This window comes from Copadichromis virginalis, linkage group LG22 (genome assembly GCF_057382275.1).
Source record: "Copadichromis virginalis isolate Kocher_CV1m ecotype Utaka linkage group LG22, C_Virginalis_male_GT1.1, whole genome shotgun sequence".
NCBI lineage: Eukaryota > Metazoa > Chordata > Actinopteri > Cichliformes > Cichlidae > Copadichromis > Copadichromis virginalis.
The window spans coordinates 22001282-22020864 of record NC_140638.1 but is presented as its reverse complement, the minus strand read 5'-3'; the positions used below and the strand labels follow the sequence as shown (position 1 = coordinate 22020864).

At 42.3% G+C, this 19583-nt stretch overlaps 1 protein-coding gene across 3 annotated transcripts; it reads right to left on the bottom strand.

The window, feature by feature from the left end:
• Positions 1-1145: 1145 nt before the first annotated feature.
• Positions 1146-19131, bottom strand: LOC146683360 (cyclic AMP-responsive element-binding protein 5-like). 3 transcript variants are annotated; one of them, XM_085446372.1, is made up of 11 exons: positions 19006-19131; positions 16606-16672; positions 16190-16283; positions 14317-14426; positions 12753-13009; positions 9239-9365; positions 8904-8975; positions 4109-4489; positions 3756-4022; positions 3559-3667; positions 1146-2039 (listed from the first exon to the last, which is right to left on the bottom strand). In XM_085446372.1, the coding sequence occupies exons 2-11, from the start codon at positions 16657-16659 to the stop codon at positions 1903-1905; spliced, it is 1608 nt and encodes a 535-aa protein (XP_085302498.1). In that variant the 5' UTR covers positions 16660-16672; positions 19006-19131; the 3' UTR covers positions 1146-1902. The 3 variants fall into 3 exon arrangements, with proteins under 3 accessions (XP_085302498.1, XP_085302499.1, XP_085302500.1); XM_085446373.1 differs by lacking the exon at positions 19006-19131 and adding an exon at positions 18525-18984; XM_085446374.1 differs by lacking the exon at positions 1146-2039 and adding an exon at positions 2143-3033 and having other exon boundaries at positions 19006-19130.
• Between the last annotated feature and the right edge of the window lie 452 nt (positions 19132-19583).

Genomic DNA, 19583 nt, shown 5'->3' with positions numbered 1-19583 from the left:
ACAGTTCACGCCAAAATCAAAACTGCATATTTTTCGACTTGCCTGTCTGTCATATTTTTGGTTGTTTGTTTATTTGTGTTTTAGTCCATGTAGATTCCTTCCATTGAATATAATGGAAGCGAATATGGCGGGCATATGTTTAGACACAAGATTTGGGAAAATCAGTACAGATATTACAATAATAACGCATAACTTCTTGAAAGCAGCTGACTCACAGTGTTGCAGACATCCAGAGTCTCAAACATGTCCATGAATGCCTCATCAGGCAAGTTGTAATAAAACATTTTTTTAAGATACTGAAACTAGTATTCTTTCCTTTATATTATTATCTTATTTCAGTTAGTTTCCAAGTTCACAAAATCATTTCACTTAGCTTTAATTTCTTTCAAAATGCCATTTTCAATTTTTATTTTAGTCAACTCAAGGTTTATTTTTTAATAATATTTATTTTTTTTAGTTTCGTTTCAGTTAACCATAATAACCTTGGAGCTAGCATATGAGGGTGGACATCGCGCCTCTAGTCATGGATAGATGCATGCATAACGACCCCACAGCGAAGCTTGTGGATATATTTGAGTAACTAGGTCATAAATCCTCAAAAGAGTTTAGTAAAATACATTTTGGGGGGACTTTAAGCATCACAAGAAAAGTATTGCTTACTTTTACTATTTTCAAGAGAAGCCAGTCATGTCTGTGGCTGATATTTTCAAAAACTGGTTAACAATAGGTTACATTTTGGGAGAACTATCCTTTGAAGTCTGGGACACTTTTGTTAGTAGTTGCCCAGTTATCCAGGATCTCAGCAGACTTTGAGGTGGTACACCCTGCACAGGTAGCCAGGCCATCACAGGGCTGACCTTCACATCTCCACAGGAAGAACATGCAGAAAGTTCATCTTAAGTCTTTCTGTCTGTGTATGAGACGAGACAGAAACAATCCTGGTCACACTTTGATGACTACTCTTATTTTTGCTCTCACTAATAAAAACAGTCACTAGATGGCAGGATAGACCGCACCACAAGTACAGAACCACAGTCTCACTGCTCACAGCCACCAGCTGACCAAAATTAAAGGCAAACAAATATGAATCTGACAGATCTGACGTTGTAAAAACACATTTCAATGATTCACAAAAAGATACCAGAATAATATTTTTTTTTAATTTTTGCATTAGGTTTACAGCGATTGTCAGCGTCTTTACAGTACAAAAAGTGTAACTTCTGTGTAAATTTAATTAAACTAGCAGGGACTGAGACATGAAGTGTAGTTTATAATTACTCAGTGACTCAAGGCAGTCACAAAAAAGTGCCTTAAAGAAAATACTGTTTTCAGTGGCTTTCCAACACAGTTGCAGGTTTAATTAACTAATATTTACAAATCAATGAAATGGGAAATTTTAGGATAAAATATTTATCTTATAATTTGAATTACCTGTAGAAAAAACACCCAAAACAACAAAAACTTTGTTGTGTTATTTAAGGTAAGCTGCCTCTGCTCAAAAATGGAAAAAGGTGCACTTGGAGCTGCCCAATTACAACAAACAAAAAAAAGTTATAGTCTCTTTTTCTGAATTAGTGCAAGATATGCCAGAGAATGATACTAAAAAGATGTGTCATAGCGAGTAGGTAGGAGGCAACGTTAGGCTCATGTCAAAAGAAAACAGACATTATCTGAATAAACACAGGATCCAGTTGCCATCACAGTTTTAACAAGGCTTTCAGAAAGTGCATTTTATGCACCTGTTTGGAGAAATGAAGCGACAGATCTCTCTCTCTCTCAGTAAGTGTTTCTGATCTTCTCACAGAAAATCTGCTGATCGTGTTGAAAAATACCTCAAGCGTTCACATGGATTTATAAAATCCCAATCCTATCCAGTTTGGGATTTCACCTATACGTTGCAGGCTAGTGTCCGGGCTGGAGGTCGTGGCCCGAATCGCCTCCAGACGTCGAGGAAGTGGAGATGCTGTTATGTTGGATGGCTTGCAGATCAAACCCAGGACCTGCAGGGGTGGGACTTCTTCCAGGGCTCACCCCTGCAGCTGGACATAGAGACAGCTGTCAAAGTCACTTATAAAGTTCTGACTCTCTGCTTTTTGGTGTTGGAGATTGTAGGCATCAAATAAAAAGCCACGGCATTTGAGATTAAATGAAAATAGCTCCTTTATTTTAACAATTGAATACTGTACATACATGTATAAAGAACAGTAGAAATATATGAATATGAAATGTGCCAATATTGCATCTCTCTTTGTTCTAAGAAACTCTTGACACATACGTCTTTGTCTGCTTAGGCCACAGCGTTTCACTTTTTAAATATCTTTCGTTACAGGTCAGTTTCAGTCACTGTTTGACATAAACTTGAAGCCGCCTGTGGAGTGCAAGAAAGGCAACTTGTTCCCTGCTAGCTTCATGCAAGGCAAAACAATGCTAGTAGCATGGTACTACAAGTTATCTCAAATACCATTGCGGTGTGGTTCATTAAAACAGAAGGACAAACTTGATATTCCTTTAAATTAAATCAAGAGTGCAGTGCTTTTTTCCCCCTGATCTCTTCAAAAGTGCATTGCTAATTTTTTTGGACACAGCGGGGTTTAAAGCAAGAGTTACTTTACTCTTTTGTGCTGTTTCTTTAGCACTTTAAGACACAGTTTAAAGTGGACCTATTATGCTCATTTTTCATGATAATTCCTGTTTGTCCCTTCGTCTCCCTCCCCTTTTTAGTCAGCTTTCTGAAACAACTGTTGTGCCCAGAACAGAAGGTTTGAAAAGCAGGTTGGGTGGGGTTTCTGTGCTCACAGCCATGGCTGCATACCTGACATAACCACATAAGGATATCCCCTCTCTTGACATCATACACATCCATGTCCATGAGGAAAAAACAAATTCTTTGCTCACATGTACATACATAAAAAACTGGTACCAATTTTAATAACAGTGCGTATATATGACAGAAAATAGGAGAAAGCATAATAGGTCCACTTTAAGGTCCTCGGTGTGTAGAGCAGTGGTTCTCAAAGTGGGAGCACCAGGTGTCTGCATCCAAAAGTCAAAGGGCAAATAATTTGCAAAAAAATAATTTTATAATAAAAAGTGCATATTTACAGATGGGGACATTTACTCCTGCCTGTGTTATCTTTGGGCTGACAGAAGCTCGCCATCAGATGTGATTGTGACACATCACGTCAGTCTATCATCAGCTATCACACACTTTTCTCAGGGTGTAATTAACCATTCCAGCTGTTCGGCTTCTTGTCTTTTTGACATACGGGCTAGCAAGTAGCTTTAATTATTATCTATATTAAGTCAGCAGGTAAAGCTGCATTTAAATCAGAAAATATGAGGGGTTTCTTAGGACATTTTCTCCCCTCTTAGGGGTTCTTGGCCTCGAGAAGTTTAAGAACCCCCTGTGTAATAGCGAGTGCATGTGTAATTGTGGGTACACAAGGTTTAATGTGTGAATTACACCCTCAGTGGTGGATGGAGATGACTGGTGTCAGGCATCTGGAAAAGCTGGTGAGATTTCTACACAGGGTTACAGGGAAGGGGGGTTTTACTCACTGGGGTACCCCTGTGCCTCCCTCTGCCGAGCAGTGACAGGACAGTCCTTGTGGGTGAGCAGAATCTGCTTCAGCTGACCCACCTCCGACTTCAGTGACGTCACCTCGTTCTGGAAGCAAACACAGTGAAATGGTAAGCACTCTCGAAGTGTAGGTTGTGTTGATGTGAGTGTGTCTTGTGCTCAGAGCACATCCCACCTGTAGCTGAAGGTTTGTGTGCGTCAGCTCTTCAGCTTTCTTCTCCAGTGATGACACCCACAGCTTCCTCTTCTGTCGGCAGCGGGTGGCTGCGGCCCGGTTACGTTCCAGAAACTTCTGCCTTCGCTCGTCGGGGTCCTGCTCTACTGTCCTCCTTCGACGGTTTCCGCTTCCTCCTACACCACCTCCGCTGCAGCTACCGCCTGCCTGCACTGCATGAGTGTGAGATGGCTGGGAAGGCTGCATCTGCTGTGCAACTGGTGATAACTGCAGAACAAAAACAACAACTTTTTCAAGTAACTGTGCTTGAATGCACAAAAAACCCAGCCATCGTTAAATATAAAGCATTATACCTGCGCAGGAGCAGACAGTGGAGGTGCAGGCGGTGAGCCTGGGTGTAAATGTGAAGGCGGTGATTGGTGAGCCTGAGCGTGAGGTGGTAAATTCCCTGCCTGGTGCAGCTGGTGGCTCTGGGTGCTTCCAAGATGCTGTGGGTGGGGAGCATGGCACCGCTGTTGGTAGGTAAGAGGCACAGGCGGAAGCTGTGAGGGATGAGGCTGAGGATGATGATGATGGTGGTGCTGCTGTTGTGGTTGTTGTTGTTGTAGTGGAGGTGTCTGGTGACGCTGTGGCATCATCTCTATCATGTGGCCCATGGGTGGCACATTGTTACTGATGGTGATCATTCCTGGGTGGTGCTGTTGATAATGGTGGCCCAATGTCTGCTTGGATCTCTGAGCCGAAATAGATAATAAACAAAAAAAAGAACAAGTTAATTAATCATGTGATGCTATTAAAAAGTTAAATTATTATCACTTCTATGTGCAATGATTTAGAAATCTGAAGAGATCTAACCACTATCCACTCTGATATCAGCCTCTGAACTGTGTTCAGAGGATAATAAGTATATACTAGTAACCAGATTAAGAAAATACAAACAATTAACGTGAATTCAACTGAGGAAGACTTTCCTTTTCTTTTTCATGTTGGATTATAAAGATATTTATTTACCCCTTTCATGGTCAATATGTTAGAGAATGCTCAGAAGCCCTATAACCACACAGAAAGGCCATAAAACTGCAGTTCCTCAAATGACCACACGAGGCTGGCTTGCACAGTGAGACAATCCCAACAGACAACTGTTCATTTCAGTTCAACTGTATTTATATAGCACCAAATCCCAACAACAGTCGCCTCAAGGTGCTTTATAATGTAAGTTAAAAACCCTAGAATAATTCAAAGAAAACAGAGAAAACCCCAACAATCAGATGACCTATGAGCAAGCACTTCGGTGACAGTGAGAATGAAAAACTCCCTTTTAACAGGAAGAAACCTCCAGCAGAAACAGACTCGGGGAGGAGCGGCCATCTACCGTGACCAGTTGGGGGCAAGGGGAGGAAGACAGGACAAAACCACACTTTGGAGGAGAACCAGAGATGAATAATAGCTCACGATTCAATGCAGAGTGTGTGAAAACACATAGGAACGGTGAAGAAGAAACACTTGGGAAGTTCCCAGCAGCCTAGAGCTATTGCAGTGAAACTAAAGGAGGATTCAGCGTGACCTGATCCAGCCTTGACTATATGCTTTGTCAAAAAGGAAAGATGACTATGTTAAAACGCCCAACTTAACAGCATTAAAAAGCAAGATTAAACTCTTCTGAAAGAATGGTTTTGGTCTCTGTGAATACTCCCCTAATAGAAATTGTATTGCAGTTTCATTTCTTTGTCATTCTTCTAATTACACTTTTAAAGTTTGACAGTGGCCAGTTTTGGCCAGTCATTGAACTGGACCTCTGGACTGAGCATTTTTAATGGAATTATCAATTGTTGTGTGGCTTACGGCACAAACGAGCAATTCAGCAAGTGACTGTTTCCACTTTGTTGCGTGAGGGTTTCTTTTAGTATTTTATTAGTACTAGTGCATGGAAAAAAAAAATAATGCGTCTGTGAAATTAAAATGATACGATGCCTTTATCAGGTGTTATCAGTGGATAAACACTACAAGTTGATAATTTTAGCCCTTTGGATGTGTAGCTGCTAGGCAATATGATGACATCATAATATCTGAGGTAGATAAGAACCACAGACAGTATAAAAGATGGACGTAGCTGCCCTGACGTCACGCACTGCTTTGAGGTCCTGCTTTGAAGCCTCAAGCTGGCGACGGTGTTTTGCTTGTGAAGAATGGACGTGAAAGAGAGGGGCGGGTCTGACTATTGGCTACTGACTTGTGATTGTCAGCTCAATAGCCAATGTGGTCTTTTGAACCATAGCATGATCAAGATTTATGAAGCAGACCTCATTTTTTTATTATCTGTATGGCGCATAAACTGAGTCTATAAACTCAAATGGAAAATGTTTACAAAGGTCAAGTGAGACAGCTTTTTTTCTTTCCACTACTGGCCTGAAATTCCTACATTTCATTTTATATATCATAGCAAGAAAATTACTAATTAGCGGCCATCTGTGGCTGTGCAGTTCACCCATACAGTGTATGGATACAGCCTTCTAAGAACTCAACTTTCTTTCCCCAAATATGGTAACTTTAGACTCCAAACTAAAAAAAAAAATGTGGCTACAGTCAAAAGACTTGAGTCATAGTGTTCAGTCTATGGTTTATCCTTAACGCCTGCTAAATTAGTAACAGCAGGTTCTCTTTGAAGCAACGGGCCACTTCAAGCCGCGTCCTGCACCTCGATGCAAACAATATCTGCGGGTCAAACCCTCCTTCTTTTCCATCCTCGCCACTTCTCCTCAGCGTCCGCAACTGCGAAGACAACTGTTGATGAGAGGGATAACGTGTTCCAATAAATGCTGCCGTCTGCAGCTTGATACCTTCACACTTTATCATTCCCGTGTATCATCTGACTAAACAGACTGTACGAGCTAAATTAAACCTCATCTCACCTTTCTCCAACACTCAGCAGAGAAAAGCAAGAGAGGGAGAGGTCATGTTTGGAGCATGACATCACCCCCCCCATTCCAGTCCCTCCCTGGCAATACTGTTATCTGCTCCCTGTTACACAATATTTCTTTAAGAGAAGAAGCAGATTTCTCTCTCTCGCTCTCTCTCTCTCTTCACCATTCAGTGAAGTAAAAAGAGAGCACATTTAACTGGTGCCAAGGATGAGGTCATTGAGCTGTCTGTGCCAGCTTTACCAGCCAGCCAGGCTGCCAGTCATACACACACGCACAGCCACACACACACACTAAATAGAGCGGGACACGAGTCCTTCAGTTGTGTTTACTAGATAGAAACACCCTGACACTGAGGCCGGCGATTACATCATGGGTCTCCTTGGCTTGGATGACACACCACGTTAATATTTCTGTCTGAAGGGATCAGTGAATGAAGACACAAAACTGTACATGAAACACTGATCCACTTGTCAAATGTTTACTTTTCCACTTGAGCTGAGTGTAGCGTTACTGTACAACAGAGGCACGTTAACACACTTTCTGATGTTTTAAATAAGCGGAGGCCTGTTTCGAAAAAGAAAAACCTTTCCGAGGACCAATATAATTCCTTAGATTTATACTACAAGACTCATTCACCTGCTCACACACACACATTCATGCAGCACTTTATTCTGTGTACTTTAGGAACGTTACCTACAACACATACACTCACAGTAGGTGCACCGGGGGGGGGGGGGGGGGGGGGGGGGGGGGGGTAAGTATCCCGGACTGAACCACTGACAAACCAATATGTAGATGACCCACTCCACCTCTTTGCGTCCACTGAGGACATTTGTGGAACAAATGTGTTGCATCTTGGCGAGTGTTACAAACCTGACAAAAAGTCAAAGTGTTGTTTGAGGGTTAAGATTCTGCATCAGGATTAAGGTTTAAAGTAAGGAGTTGCTTCAGTAATAAAAGCTAAGGTAAGGTAAGAATGTGTTGGGTCATCGGGTACCCTTTTATGTATGTGTGTGTGTGTGTGAGAGAGTGTAAGAAAAGAGGGTCAGAAGTAAACTTGCCACCTGAGTGGCTCCGCAATCTGAAACCACTTTTCAGTTGCCACTCTGTATGCGAGCTCCTCCACAAGAAGCCACAACCTGCGTCCATGCCTGTGTGTGTGTTTGTGTGTGTGGGGCTATTTCACAGTTTTCCCATTTGAAGTAGCTTTTGATAGCAAAATATTTTTAACTATTAATTCCAGATGCAGGTGAAAAGAGGATATGTAAAATTTACAAGCGAAAAGATCGCACGCTTGTTGACGCAAGGGAAATAAAACAACTGAGAAAGCCACGGGGGAGCATGTAGATTGTGACTTCCTGTGGTCCAATGTGTGTGTGTGTGTGTGTTTGGGGGTAGAGTTACATTCTATTTCCTGTCTGTGCTGATTAGAAAGGACTATGGCAAAGGCAGAAGGTGAGGCCGGGTGTCTTTTTTTTAAGTGTTACATAACACTATGAATTTGTCTTTATTGAAAAATCACCCACATTTTGAGCCATTATAGAACAGATTAGAATAGAACGCGACTATTTGTCATTCTACAGGTGTACAACCAAATTTGGAGCAACTCTCTGAGTGGTGCATATAGTTAAGACAAAAATATATTCAAATACATATATATCAATATAAAGATATCAGAATATGAGATCAGTATAAGTTATTATACACACACAAACACACTCCTACTTTACAGACTTTAGTAATATTGCACCGGATGTTCTGAGTGATGATGATACACAGTGTTATGAGCTGGAGCAGGATGGTAAAGGGTATATATAATGGACATCTCTGTTCTAACTGAGCTTACTATAAGCCTCAGTCACCCAATCAGTCATTCATATAGCACTTTAGTTTACACCTAAGTGCTTTGTCTAACAATAAAACACACCGAGTGCAGCAGGGTTCAGAATCCTGCCACAGAAAGATTCAAAGTGCAGACTGGGATTGAACCTCCAACCTTTCAATTGTTAGCTTACCTCACTCAACCTCACTCTGCCTCCTGAACCACAGACAACCAAAACGTTAGGATAAGATATAATATGCTGGGAGTTGATGAAACATGCAGAAATCCACTCTTCATAAACAGCTGTGGTGTAATGCATTATTAGTGTAATGCTAATATAATGTTATTAGCTCCAATAATGGAAATAGTGGAAAAAGGTAGTCAGACTGACTGATGATCACCTACCTGGGGTGAAGAACAGGAGGGGTTGTGTACAGGAGCCGGTATACCCATTGCACAAGACATCTGCTTCTCCATCTGAAGAAGAAACAGTAGACACAAAAAGAATCTTTCAGCTGTGACAAAGGGAAGCAGCAGCTTGTATCCACATAAACCTCAAGTATGAAGAGTTCCCCCAAAGGTCACATCCATCTGGAGTTTTGACATTTTGATTAATTTATCCACAAAAGTGAATTTTCCTGTCATGGGTCCACTATACCTGCATCTATAAATCATCAGGCATGCGTGTTTGAATGTGTGGGAGTCTGAAGATGACAAACACCATCCCCTTCCATACTTACAGTCATGTGCTGAGCAGATGCCCCTTGCATGGCGGGGTCTGGCAGGGTGCCAGGTAAGGAGGCTGGCAGCGGCTGCCTGTGTCTGTTCCGCATGTGAAGGAGGCACGACAGCGGCCCGGGAACCGGCCTGTGGTGAGCCGAAGAGGGAGAGAGCGATAGAGACGGGTCATGCTAGAGAGCCGTCCACAGCCAAAGTTTCATAAAACCAGGTTCAGTAAGAGGTGCAAGTTGAAACATTTATAGCTGGGTCTTAATGGCAGATGGAGGTGAGATGTGAGAATGGTCATATCGTCTTATTTTTAGGGGAAGCTGTATCCAAGTCTACAAACAAAAAATGCATACAAAGCCAGCAGAATGGCGCTGTTCTGGGACCTCCCTGCACTTTAATGTGTAGGACCTTCACACAAAACAGAGCTGGTAACAGTGGCAACAGATATGCCACTGAGCTAGGGAAGAGGTGGGTTGCAAAGTGGCTTGCAGATGTGCTACAGCAGCTAAAATAGCCCTCCCACTGTTTACAAGGGTATCAGCTGAGCCATCAGCTGATGATGTAGGCTAGCACTGAGATCAGCTGATCTGCTACCACTGCAGGTGAGGGTAACTTGGCTGAACTAACATCATGTTTGATTTCTACTACTTACTTCAAATATTTTTTCAAAAGGAAAAGATAAGTGATTTTAGCTGGCAGGCTTACCTTCGTCTGAGCAACGAGTTGGCACAGTTTCCTAAAGTAAAGCAGGAGTATATCTTTCTAGAAGCAGCATTTCAGTCATCCTGTTTATTTCATACATTTAACAGATTTTACTGGAACTACTTTCTACGGAGGAAATAGTCCCTTACGAAACTGTTGACAGGGTGTTCTGCTTATTGTCCAGAATATTAAGTTCTCTAGGCAAAGATGTTGCTGTTGAACTTTTTTGACATGGGGAGTAGCACAACCTAAATTCCACTGAGCCTCATTGTTTTGGGATGGCGGAGAAGTCTCAAAGGCAGATGTGTCAAAACATTGGCAAGTTGGCAAATCAAAGCCGCCAACCACTAGAAACAAATGTTACTGAGGAGTCTCTGAGAGCCCTTAAACACTCCAATGTGATCAAAAAGCACTGATGTGTTATTGTATGCCAGGAGAGAGCTGTAAACAGAGTTTTGAGGTAAAGCGCTGACAAGAGAAAGAGTGATGAAGTTTAAAAAAAATGGAAAGAAAAGAAAGACGTGGAGAAAAATGACAGCCCGAGAGGGAGGTGCAAAGCCTGCAGATCAGAGCGGGGGGGATCCAGAGACCCAGGGTGCCATGTGCTGACCTAACCCCTCTGGCTCTTTGCCAGTCGGACAGCGTGGGCCTGCATGGCCACGCTGAGGTCATCATCAATGATGTCATCGCCGAATCTGAGGGTATGCGACCCTTTTAGAATACAACAAAGCGCAGACAAACCAAAACAGCATTTCCTAACATAACCACAACAGTTCTACCAGGCCAGCAGCCAGACATTCAGACCAGGTCACTATGGAAACCGGTGGTAAACACTTGGGGAAACAGCCAGATGCCCGATCCAGAGTTCACTTAGTAACTCTTAGCGGGTTTCACTGACTAACATGCTGTCTGGATTCAGCTGGCACTGATTAATGCTGCCATAAATGACTGTCAGCTCGCTCCCCACTGTCCTGTCACGTCCTGTCTGAGCCTGGACAGATGTTTGGAGCTAATTATGTCACTGACTCACTTGTGGCACCTTGATTCATCTAATCAACAACAGATTTGACAGCCTTTTGTTTGTCTACAGTATGCGTTGCAAGCAGAAACCATCGGTTTGATGGAGATGATGGAGGCACTTTTATGTAAGATTGACATTTGGGCGGGAATCGCTATTTACTATATTTAGCATAACTAAACCCCAGAAAACACACAAAAAAATCTTTTTTTAATCACAACGTGTCCAGTTTGATCTCAGAATATCATACATCTGCTCTCCCGTGAATTAATAAAGCCTTAAAATAGTCATAAATGCAAAAATGACATTGCTGTAATAACTAGGACTGGTAGAGAAAATGTTACACTAAAAAAAGAAAAACTATAAAAGTCAAAATCTTCTCAAGCAAATGTAAAATGGTTCCAACTTGTAGAAATATGTGAGTGTGCCTAGGCCCGTACAGGTGTATTTATAGGTGGGCTGATGGCACAAGAATAAAGACAAACAGGCCCAAAAATGCTTATTATTATTATCATTATTATTATTACAGGATTAGGAGTAAGGTTAGGGTTAGGTTTTGGTCCTCCACATTCTAAACTGGCAAATGTTTAGAAACTAGAGGCTGATGCCTTTCAAACATTTTCTCATTCCAGTTTTTCCTATTTTAAAGCACCACAGCTTAGAGGTTAAAGCAATTAAAGTTTACACTGAAAAAACAAACAACAGCATTTTCTCTGTCTAGAAACATTCATAGAGTTAATCTGGATAATCCACCGGCCTAACTGTGAAATGCTTTAGTCCCAATAAAGCTGTAGGCTTCATGTTGTGCTTATTGCCCAGAATATGAGGTACACTGTTTCTGTTAGTGATTAAAGCTGACTGAAAAGGGTAGATTTCTTGTATTAGCTGAAAAACATTTTAAGAGGCAGACAAAGACATATGTGAAATTTTTTTAAATAAAAAGTTACACATAAACAGTTTAATGTTCAGTTTTTTTAAGTTTCATTTTTAAGGTAACCTGATATACACGTTATTATAAACAAGTGAAGTTATTTAATTATGTTGCTGTGGCAGGCATGAGTTCGTTTTTCTTTATGAAATTAGAGATGAAAATTACTTGTATTACCTAAAGTTGCAAGTAATATTAGTCAGTAAACAATTAAATAAGTACTTGAAAACACCTTTTTTTCCTTATCAAACAGAATGCTGTAAATATACAGCATAATGAAGAGCAGAATACATAATGAACCCTGTATGTGTGTATTATGAGAACTTGTGAGGGCGGACTGTTTACTAGGTTTCACAAATTCATAGCCGGCCTTTTAGGAGGAGTGGGAGCAGCTGCAGGGAGCTGGTCAGATGAAAGACAGGAACTCCTCTAATCTGTCTGTAGAACTGGGTGATAACCAGGGAGCCAAGGAAGCTGCCCAGGCGCTGAGAGACTCCGGTCTGGTTCTGAGTCTTTGCAGACATGTAACAGAGACAGTAGCTGCATGGTGGGGTGGGTAGCGTCTAAAGGACTGAGTGGCTTTTTATGCAGTGGTTCTTCATCACTTTTGGAGTTACTTAATTCTCTCACTAAACTGACGTATAATTTTTTTCCTGCTTCTTCCTCTCACTTCGTTAATGAAGTGATGAATTATGCAGCGGAAACGCCAGCTTGTGAGCGGCGGAATGATTTATAATGTGTCCATAACAGGAGGAAAAAGAAAGAATGAGAAAAGGAAATGTGTTTGCGTGTGCGATGTAGGGAAAATGTAAGATACACATATATGTGTTTCGATGCCTGTAGGTAAATGTGTGTGTGTGCGTCTGTGTGAACTTACTCGGAGTGTGTTAGGGTGGAGGTAGCCTGGGTGATGACTGATCCAGACTGGGAGGAGGACAGGGCTTGCTGGGCGGCCAGGCTGCAGCTAGGGGCCATCATGGGGCCATGTGTCTGGGGATGATGCAGTGCATGAGTCTGGGGATGATGCAGCGGTGGTTGGGGATGTGGGTGCTGAGGCTGGGGTGGGTGCTGGAGCTGATGTTGGGGTTTGAGCTGGTGCTGGCTCATACAGGAGGGCCCATTATGAGAAAGCGACTGTGGAAAGAATAAAAAAAAAAAGACAAACAGCTGAGACCATTGTAAACTTGTGGGGCAGTAAATGATTGAAGTCTTTTACGATCAGAGATTACGGTGCCAGTCAAAGTCCTTTTAGACACTAACGCAGACACATGGCAGCCATCATGAGATGCGGCAGAGCAGTTTTTTTAAGCATTACCTATATTAACTTTAATTTCATTGTTCACAGGGAGATTAATATTGCTTATATACACTCACCTGTCAAATGTGTCAAATCACTTAAAAGGTTTCTGTCTATCAGTCCCCACCATATCTTAAAGACCTCATAATACCATATCATCCCAATAGAGCACTTTGGTCTCAGACTGCTCGTTTACTTATGGTTCCTAGGGTACTTGAAAGTAGAATGGGAGGAAGAGCCTTCAGCTTTCAGGCCCCTCTTCCGTGCAACAAGCTCCTATCTTTAAGATTAGGCTTAAACTTTCCTTTTTGATAAAATATATAGTTAGGGCTGGATCAGGTGACCCTCTCATGATGCACTGAGTGTTTCTTCAGTCACTACGTGTTTATACACCACTGTGCATTAAATCATTGGTTATTATTAATCTCTGGCTCTCTTCCACAGCACGTCTTTTGTCCTGTCTCCCTCCCCTCCCCTCAGCCACCCCCTATCTGCCCCCCTCTGAACTTAGTTCTGCTAGAGGTTTCCAAGTGTGTGTTTTCCCTCCCACTGTCACCAAGTGCTTGCTCATTGGAGATCATCTAATTTGGGTTTTTTTGCTCTAGTATTGTAGAGCCTTTACATTAAAGTCTTGAGGTGAGTGATGCTGTGATTAGGTGCCATATAAATAACAATGAATTGAACTGTCTTTGCCTCCAAAATCAAGCTTTAAAAAGCTTTTTTCCCCCTGGTAGTCATACTACCACTCTCTATACATGCTCTTTCAAAATTGTCCCAAATATTTTGATTTAATTGCTTTGAGTGCCACATTTCTCTCTTATAATGCCTGTGGTGACAGCGATGAGAGTGTGTGCACTTGTTTAGTTGTCTCTGAGTGTGACGACTAGCTGTTTAATTTACAGGGTAGAATGTGATCGCTCGGTGTGTCTTTCCTGCAGCAGGTCAGATATCTGCAGCTGTCTGACCGGGCCTGACTCCCTCACAAACAAGTGTCACTCAAAACATAAACTCTCAGCAGCACCGGGGGACGGATCTGCATCATGTCTTAATCCTTGCTTCTTTCCAGCTAACGTCAGACTAGAACTGATGGTTTATTTTAAGTGAAATAAAATAATATGATAATAAAAAAACTTGTCAGACTTACCTGCTTCTTGTTTTCCTCCTCTTGTGCTTGAAGAAATTCTTCCTCGATCTCCTTGAAGAGACCAACCTCTTCGCAGTTCTGCAGAAATCGTGTCGGCGTCGGAGTCTGGTCTAGAGTCATTGCATCCAAATGGAAACAAAAGAGAGGGAAAAAAAACGGATTTGCTTTTTAAAAAAATTTGAAGCACTTGCCAAAACAGACTGTAGTTTAAGCTTTTTTTGCTTTCTAAATTAACAGTGGTGCAGGTCGTCATGCGAAGAAGAGGAACGAGTCTCCTCTCAGCTGAGCTCTCCGTCTCTGCCTGATAACATCAGTCTGTCTCTCCCTGAGCCGTCTAAACACATAGAGGTCAGAGGTCACATGAGGGTTTTTGTTTTGACAGGGGAGTTCCTGCAGGAGGCGTGACAGGCTGCAGGACGGAGGTGCAGAGGGAGAGTCTGCAGAGGCCAGATCTTGCGCCGTTGTTTACATCCAGACAAATCTTTGGGGAAAACATTGACACCAACAGCCACGTTCGCCTCCAAAATTGTCACAAAAATGAAGCCAAAACATCGCAGCATGGCTTCCATGACTTTTATGATTTCACCTTTCTTGTGTGGCTACACTTTTCTCAGCACCACGGCTTCCACTGGCGATGGGGTAATACTTTGGTTGTACTGCTTTGCATTGATTCCTACACCACCACAAAAGCCAGCTTATGCTCATATGTTGCTTTAGTCCGGGCTGAAGATGAGGTGGAAATTCTTCTTGTTTTGGCATTGGGACTCGTACTTACTCATATTTTCTACAAGCAGCCAAGCCACTGCTTCCTGCTCATGGTTAGTATGTATTCACAGAAATGTTAATGTGGAAGCACAATATTTAAAAACTGTGTTTATATGATCGTCTGGAGGTTGTTTTGATGTTAAAGATACTAATACTACTACTGTAGCCTGAGCAGGTAGTGCATAACACAGAAATGTGAGGCTTGCAAAGTTAATTTAGATGCAGAATCAGCATTTTACAGCCGTTCACAATGGGACTAATCTTAATGGGGCATTTGTTTCCCTGGAAATCACTGCAAATGTGTTTGATATAGTCTGAGTGAAATTGTCAACTGTTGTTAGATGCTTACTTTTTTTAAGAGCAAATCTTTCCTAAATTCTTATTTTTGCCATTGAAACACATGACCGGACACTGAATCTACACACAGACACACAAAACAAGCTAAAGAAATTTTCTCTGACTTAGCAGATCTTGAAACAGGAAGAATCTTTATCTTTCCTCTTGTAGAAAAAAACATCCTTAAAAAAATAGGAAGAGGATGAATTTACAATATCAGTGCTTTTAAAACAATCGGAGAAGGTTCAGCAGTCTTGCTGCTATTATCAGTCTGTTGCATAGAACTGAATTAGAAACAATTAAACAATTTCGGAATTTTATTTTCACTCCTCATGAATATTTGTGTTGTAAATACAGAGCACAGTAATGATTAATATACATTTAAATGATGGCTAAATTGTGCTAAATTAAAACCATGAGCTCTAGAAGCAGTGAAATACTGTGTTTTACATGGGCCGTGCAGAGACCGGTGCACCTACTCTCCACGTTTTTAAATCAAAGTGCTGTTATCTGTGTTTTGGCTCTAATCTGATGGAGTATACTGTACATGCTGCAACACGAGACCATTTGTAGTCTGTTTGAAGGAAGGAAGCTTGCTTTGGTGGGTTATCTGACTTCATACTGTATAGTATATCGTCATCTTTTTAAAAAAAATATATATCAAGCACTGATCTTGAAAAGGAGGAAGTTTCACCACAGACATGTGCAGCCAGGAGATGCGGTCACTGGGAGACTAGGATGAAATCTCAGAGAAGCTCATTTTCTTCCTTACCTGTGAATGCTGCATCTGTCTTTATGGAGGGGAACTTGAGGGTCATCTCATGCTTGTGCCTGTGGATGATCAGATGTTCCTCTAACTGGAAGCGCTGCAGCACACCAACACAGGAAGAGAGATGTGAAGGGATGCGTGCAGCTGTGTGACACGCGGGATGATTTTCTCAGTTAAAGCAGCTGATTACATCTTAAGCTGACTAAGACATCATGATGCTCTTAGTCTGTTAAGTATTTTAGGTTATTCATCACTTCAGAAACATTTGTATTTATCAGAAACTCCTCCTATATTCTACAGCTTGATCGTTACTCATTTCATTGATGATTAGGTCTGACATCCTGGGGGGTTTTTTTTGGTTTTTTTTAAATGACCATTACAGTCCTTGTAATGCCACACGTATATAGCATTCTACTGACCTGAGAGCAGCCCGGGGCGCCGCACATATAAGGCCTGTCCTGTTTGTCATTCATGTCATACACAAGCCTGTAAAAACAGAAGAAGTGAGAAGAATTTATTTACCTGCAGTCTCAGATCACAGCTCAGATGAGCTCACCCAGCAGGCAGCCTGAGGTTCCCTGTTTTATGTTTTGTATTTACACAGATAATTCACATACTGTTCACCTATTATCGTGCCTTTATTGTGGAAGCCGTGTGTAATGAGATAGTTGCCACAGATGATGGATGTTTCTTCCTGAGACACAATATTAAGTTGACGAAAATGATCCCTTTGGTGCCAACGGACGGGGGTGAGAGCATACACTAGGTATTAGGACGAGCCCTATAGCGTACAAACCATGTTTTTTTCCAGCCTTTCATTACTCATTAGTAATTACACGTAAACACAAGAAGGGCATCAAAGCCTTCCAGCATTGGGAGCTTTACTTTTCACTTGGAGTGGGGACTAAGTATAGTGCAATTGTTTCAGGCTACAATTAGGCTTTCATCGGGGTATCAGTTAATAATACTGGTGTGATGAAAGGATAAGTGCTCGCCATGTCTTACATCAAGTCACTGGGATAAAATTATCAACACAAATGCTTATGAGAGTCACAGTAATAAACCAGCTTGCAGTGCCAACCCAGAACCGACCCAGTTGCCTCTGCTGCGAGGATATTAAGCCGTCGATGTGGAGCAATTGTGAATTATTTGAAGACTGCTGTTGAAGCACAAAGTAAGAAGGTCTTCAAATCCTCAGCCAGGTGACAACAGGTGACAAGGGTCAACAAATGTTACCAGTGTTGCTGTGGGAGGAGATGGTGGTTATGAGAAGCATATTCACAGGTTGCAAACTCCCCCACCCCTTGTGTAAGCGTGAGCCGAGAGCAATGAGAAGACAGCAAAGCGCGTGCTGATGTTATGGGAAAGACTGAGAGCCGAAGAGACGAGTTGGGAAAGAGAGGGCAAAAGTAAAGGCATCCATAAGAAGTGGAAAGTAAGTGTGTGTGTGTGTGTGTGTGTGTGTGTGTGTGTGTGTGTGTGTGTGTGTGTGTGTGTGTGTGTGTGTGTGTTTGAGTGAGAGGACGGGTGGGAGGTGGAGAGTGACATTAGGTTGATGGCGAGGAAAATGGAAAGGGCAAGTGGCAGTGATCGAGAGAGGGAGAGGAAAGCAGGAGGAGGAGGACACAATGAATGAAAGAGAGAAGGAATGAGGGTGGGAGCCTGCGAAGGGAGGGCTGCACTTCAGGCCTACTCGTGACAGGTTCGAACCTGCCTCAGCCCCCATTTTCCAACCCCAGGCAAGTAGAGGTGACTTCATAGGTGTGCGTGTGCTTGTGTGCTTGAAAATAAACCAGTAACTAGGTGATCACAACACCAAAATTCCAGCAAGATCGGAGATTGATCAAAGTATTTAAGGTTTTGATTCTCAGCTAATACAGAAAGCAGGTTTATTAGTAGTTTTATGTATCAGCAGTATGTAACAGCGTGCCACAGTCAGCTGTACTCGAAGTGTTTCACAAGCTCACATTTTACAGACAAATGTAAAAATTTAAAGCCCAGCATCCAGTTTGTAACCCCTCTGCCCCCTCTTTCTGCTCTTGTACAAGATTAGCAGACTCAGCACATTTCCAGCAAAACCTTCTGTCAGAGCGGGCACTTCAATGCGCAATGACGTCATCCTTAACGGATGAACTCAACAACAGACCAGGCAACATACTGTCAGTTTAAGACAGGATTTACGTTGACAAAAAAGTTTTCCCGCCTCATTTTTTAACTGTCATTGTTCTACACTTACACTCGGTTACTATGACTCACAGAAAAACACGCACAACTTTTAATATCACCTGTAAGCATCAAAGAAATCATTTTTAAAAAGGTGACAGGTTTAGTTACTCACTACACTTCTTCAAGTCCCCCGTATCTGATGGATGAATCATGACAGCAGCTGGCATGGAGCTCATTCTGCTCAATTTAAATCGCAGTCCTTAACCAAAAAGTCCTCCGGACGGTCACTGCCTGCGTCTCAAGAACTTGACCGGTATTTGTGTGTGTGTGTTTATGTGTGTTTGTGTGTGTGAGTTGTCTTTTCCTCCTACCGCACCGTAAAGGAACCTGTTCAACTCATAAACAAGCCCGGCACAGCTGTACAGAGAGTGCTGTCACACACCCCAAATAGACAGGAGCGCTCAACCTTTCCGCTGGGTGATGAGACTTCACCGGGACACCTCGCTAAAAAGTTCCGCCGTCAACTTTTCTTTCCTTTTTCTTTTTAAACCGTCAAAATAATAAAAATAAAAATAAAAATAATAAAGGCACAGTATCAGGAGAGCGGTTGCCGCGGAGCTAGAAAGTTTTGTGAATGGAAGTAAAAGACTTACCTACAAGTAGAGAGTAGACGAGCGGCGCTCCAGAGAGGAACCACGTTGGACTGGAGCGAGATTACAATACGTTCTATTTACAGAAGCATTACATCACCCTCCCGGTGACGTCACGTGGGATTCCTGAACTTCTAAATCATTGCGGTCCCGTACGGAGAGAGGGCTTGAGAGGGGCGGGGTTACGACACGGTGAGGGGGACGGGACGGAACAGCAGCAATAGCAGCAGCGTGGTGCTGGACCGGAGTCAGTGACAGACCCACCGGGTAGACACACCAACGGCAACGTGACGGGACACGGGGCAGACCGGGTGGGCGGATGAGACCCAGTTAAGTGTTTGTTTGTTTGTTTGTTTGTTTTTATCCTGTCCCCACTTTTGGTGTGTGTCTGAAACGGGACGTTCCAGCGTCTGTATCGAGTTTACGTGTCCAAATGAGCGAGAGCCTCCGGGTCTTTTTCTTCTTCTCAGAACGTTAGACAGTCAACGGTATGAGACTATTTGCTTGAAAATAAAGCTGAAACCCTGAAGTGATTTCAACGAAACGTTAAGTACATCCTGTCATCACCCAAAGCAACATGA

Excerpts from the sequence above, each read along its gene's own strand:
- LOC146683360 (XM_085446372.1), bottom strand. The coding sequence starts at position 16,659 with ATGAATGACAAACAGGACAGGCCTTATATGTGCGGCGCCCCGGGCTGC. Across the intron at positions 4,023-4,108 it reads CACTGTCTGCTCCTGCGCAG|TTATCACCAGTTGCACAGCA; the intron begins GTATAATGCTTT and ends TTTGTTCTGCAG. Across the intron at positions 2,040-3,558 it reads GGAGGCACAGGGGTACCCCA|CTGCAGGGGTGAGCCCTGGA; the intron begins GTGAGTAAAACC and ends CTCTATGTCCAG.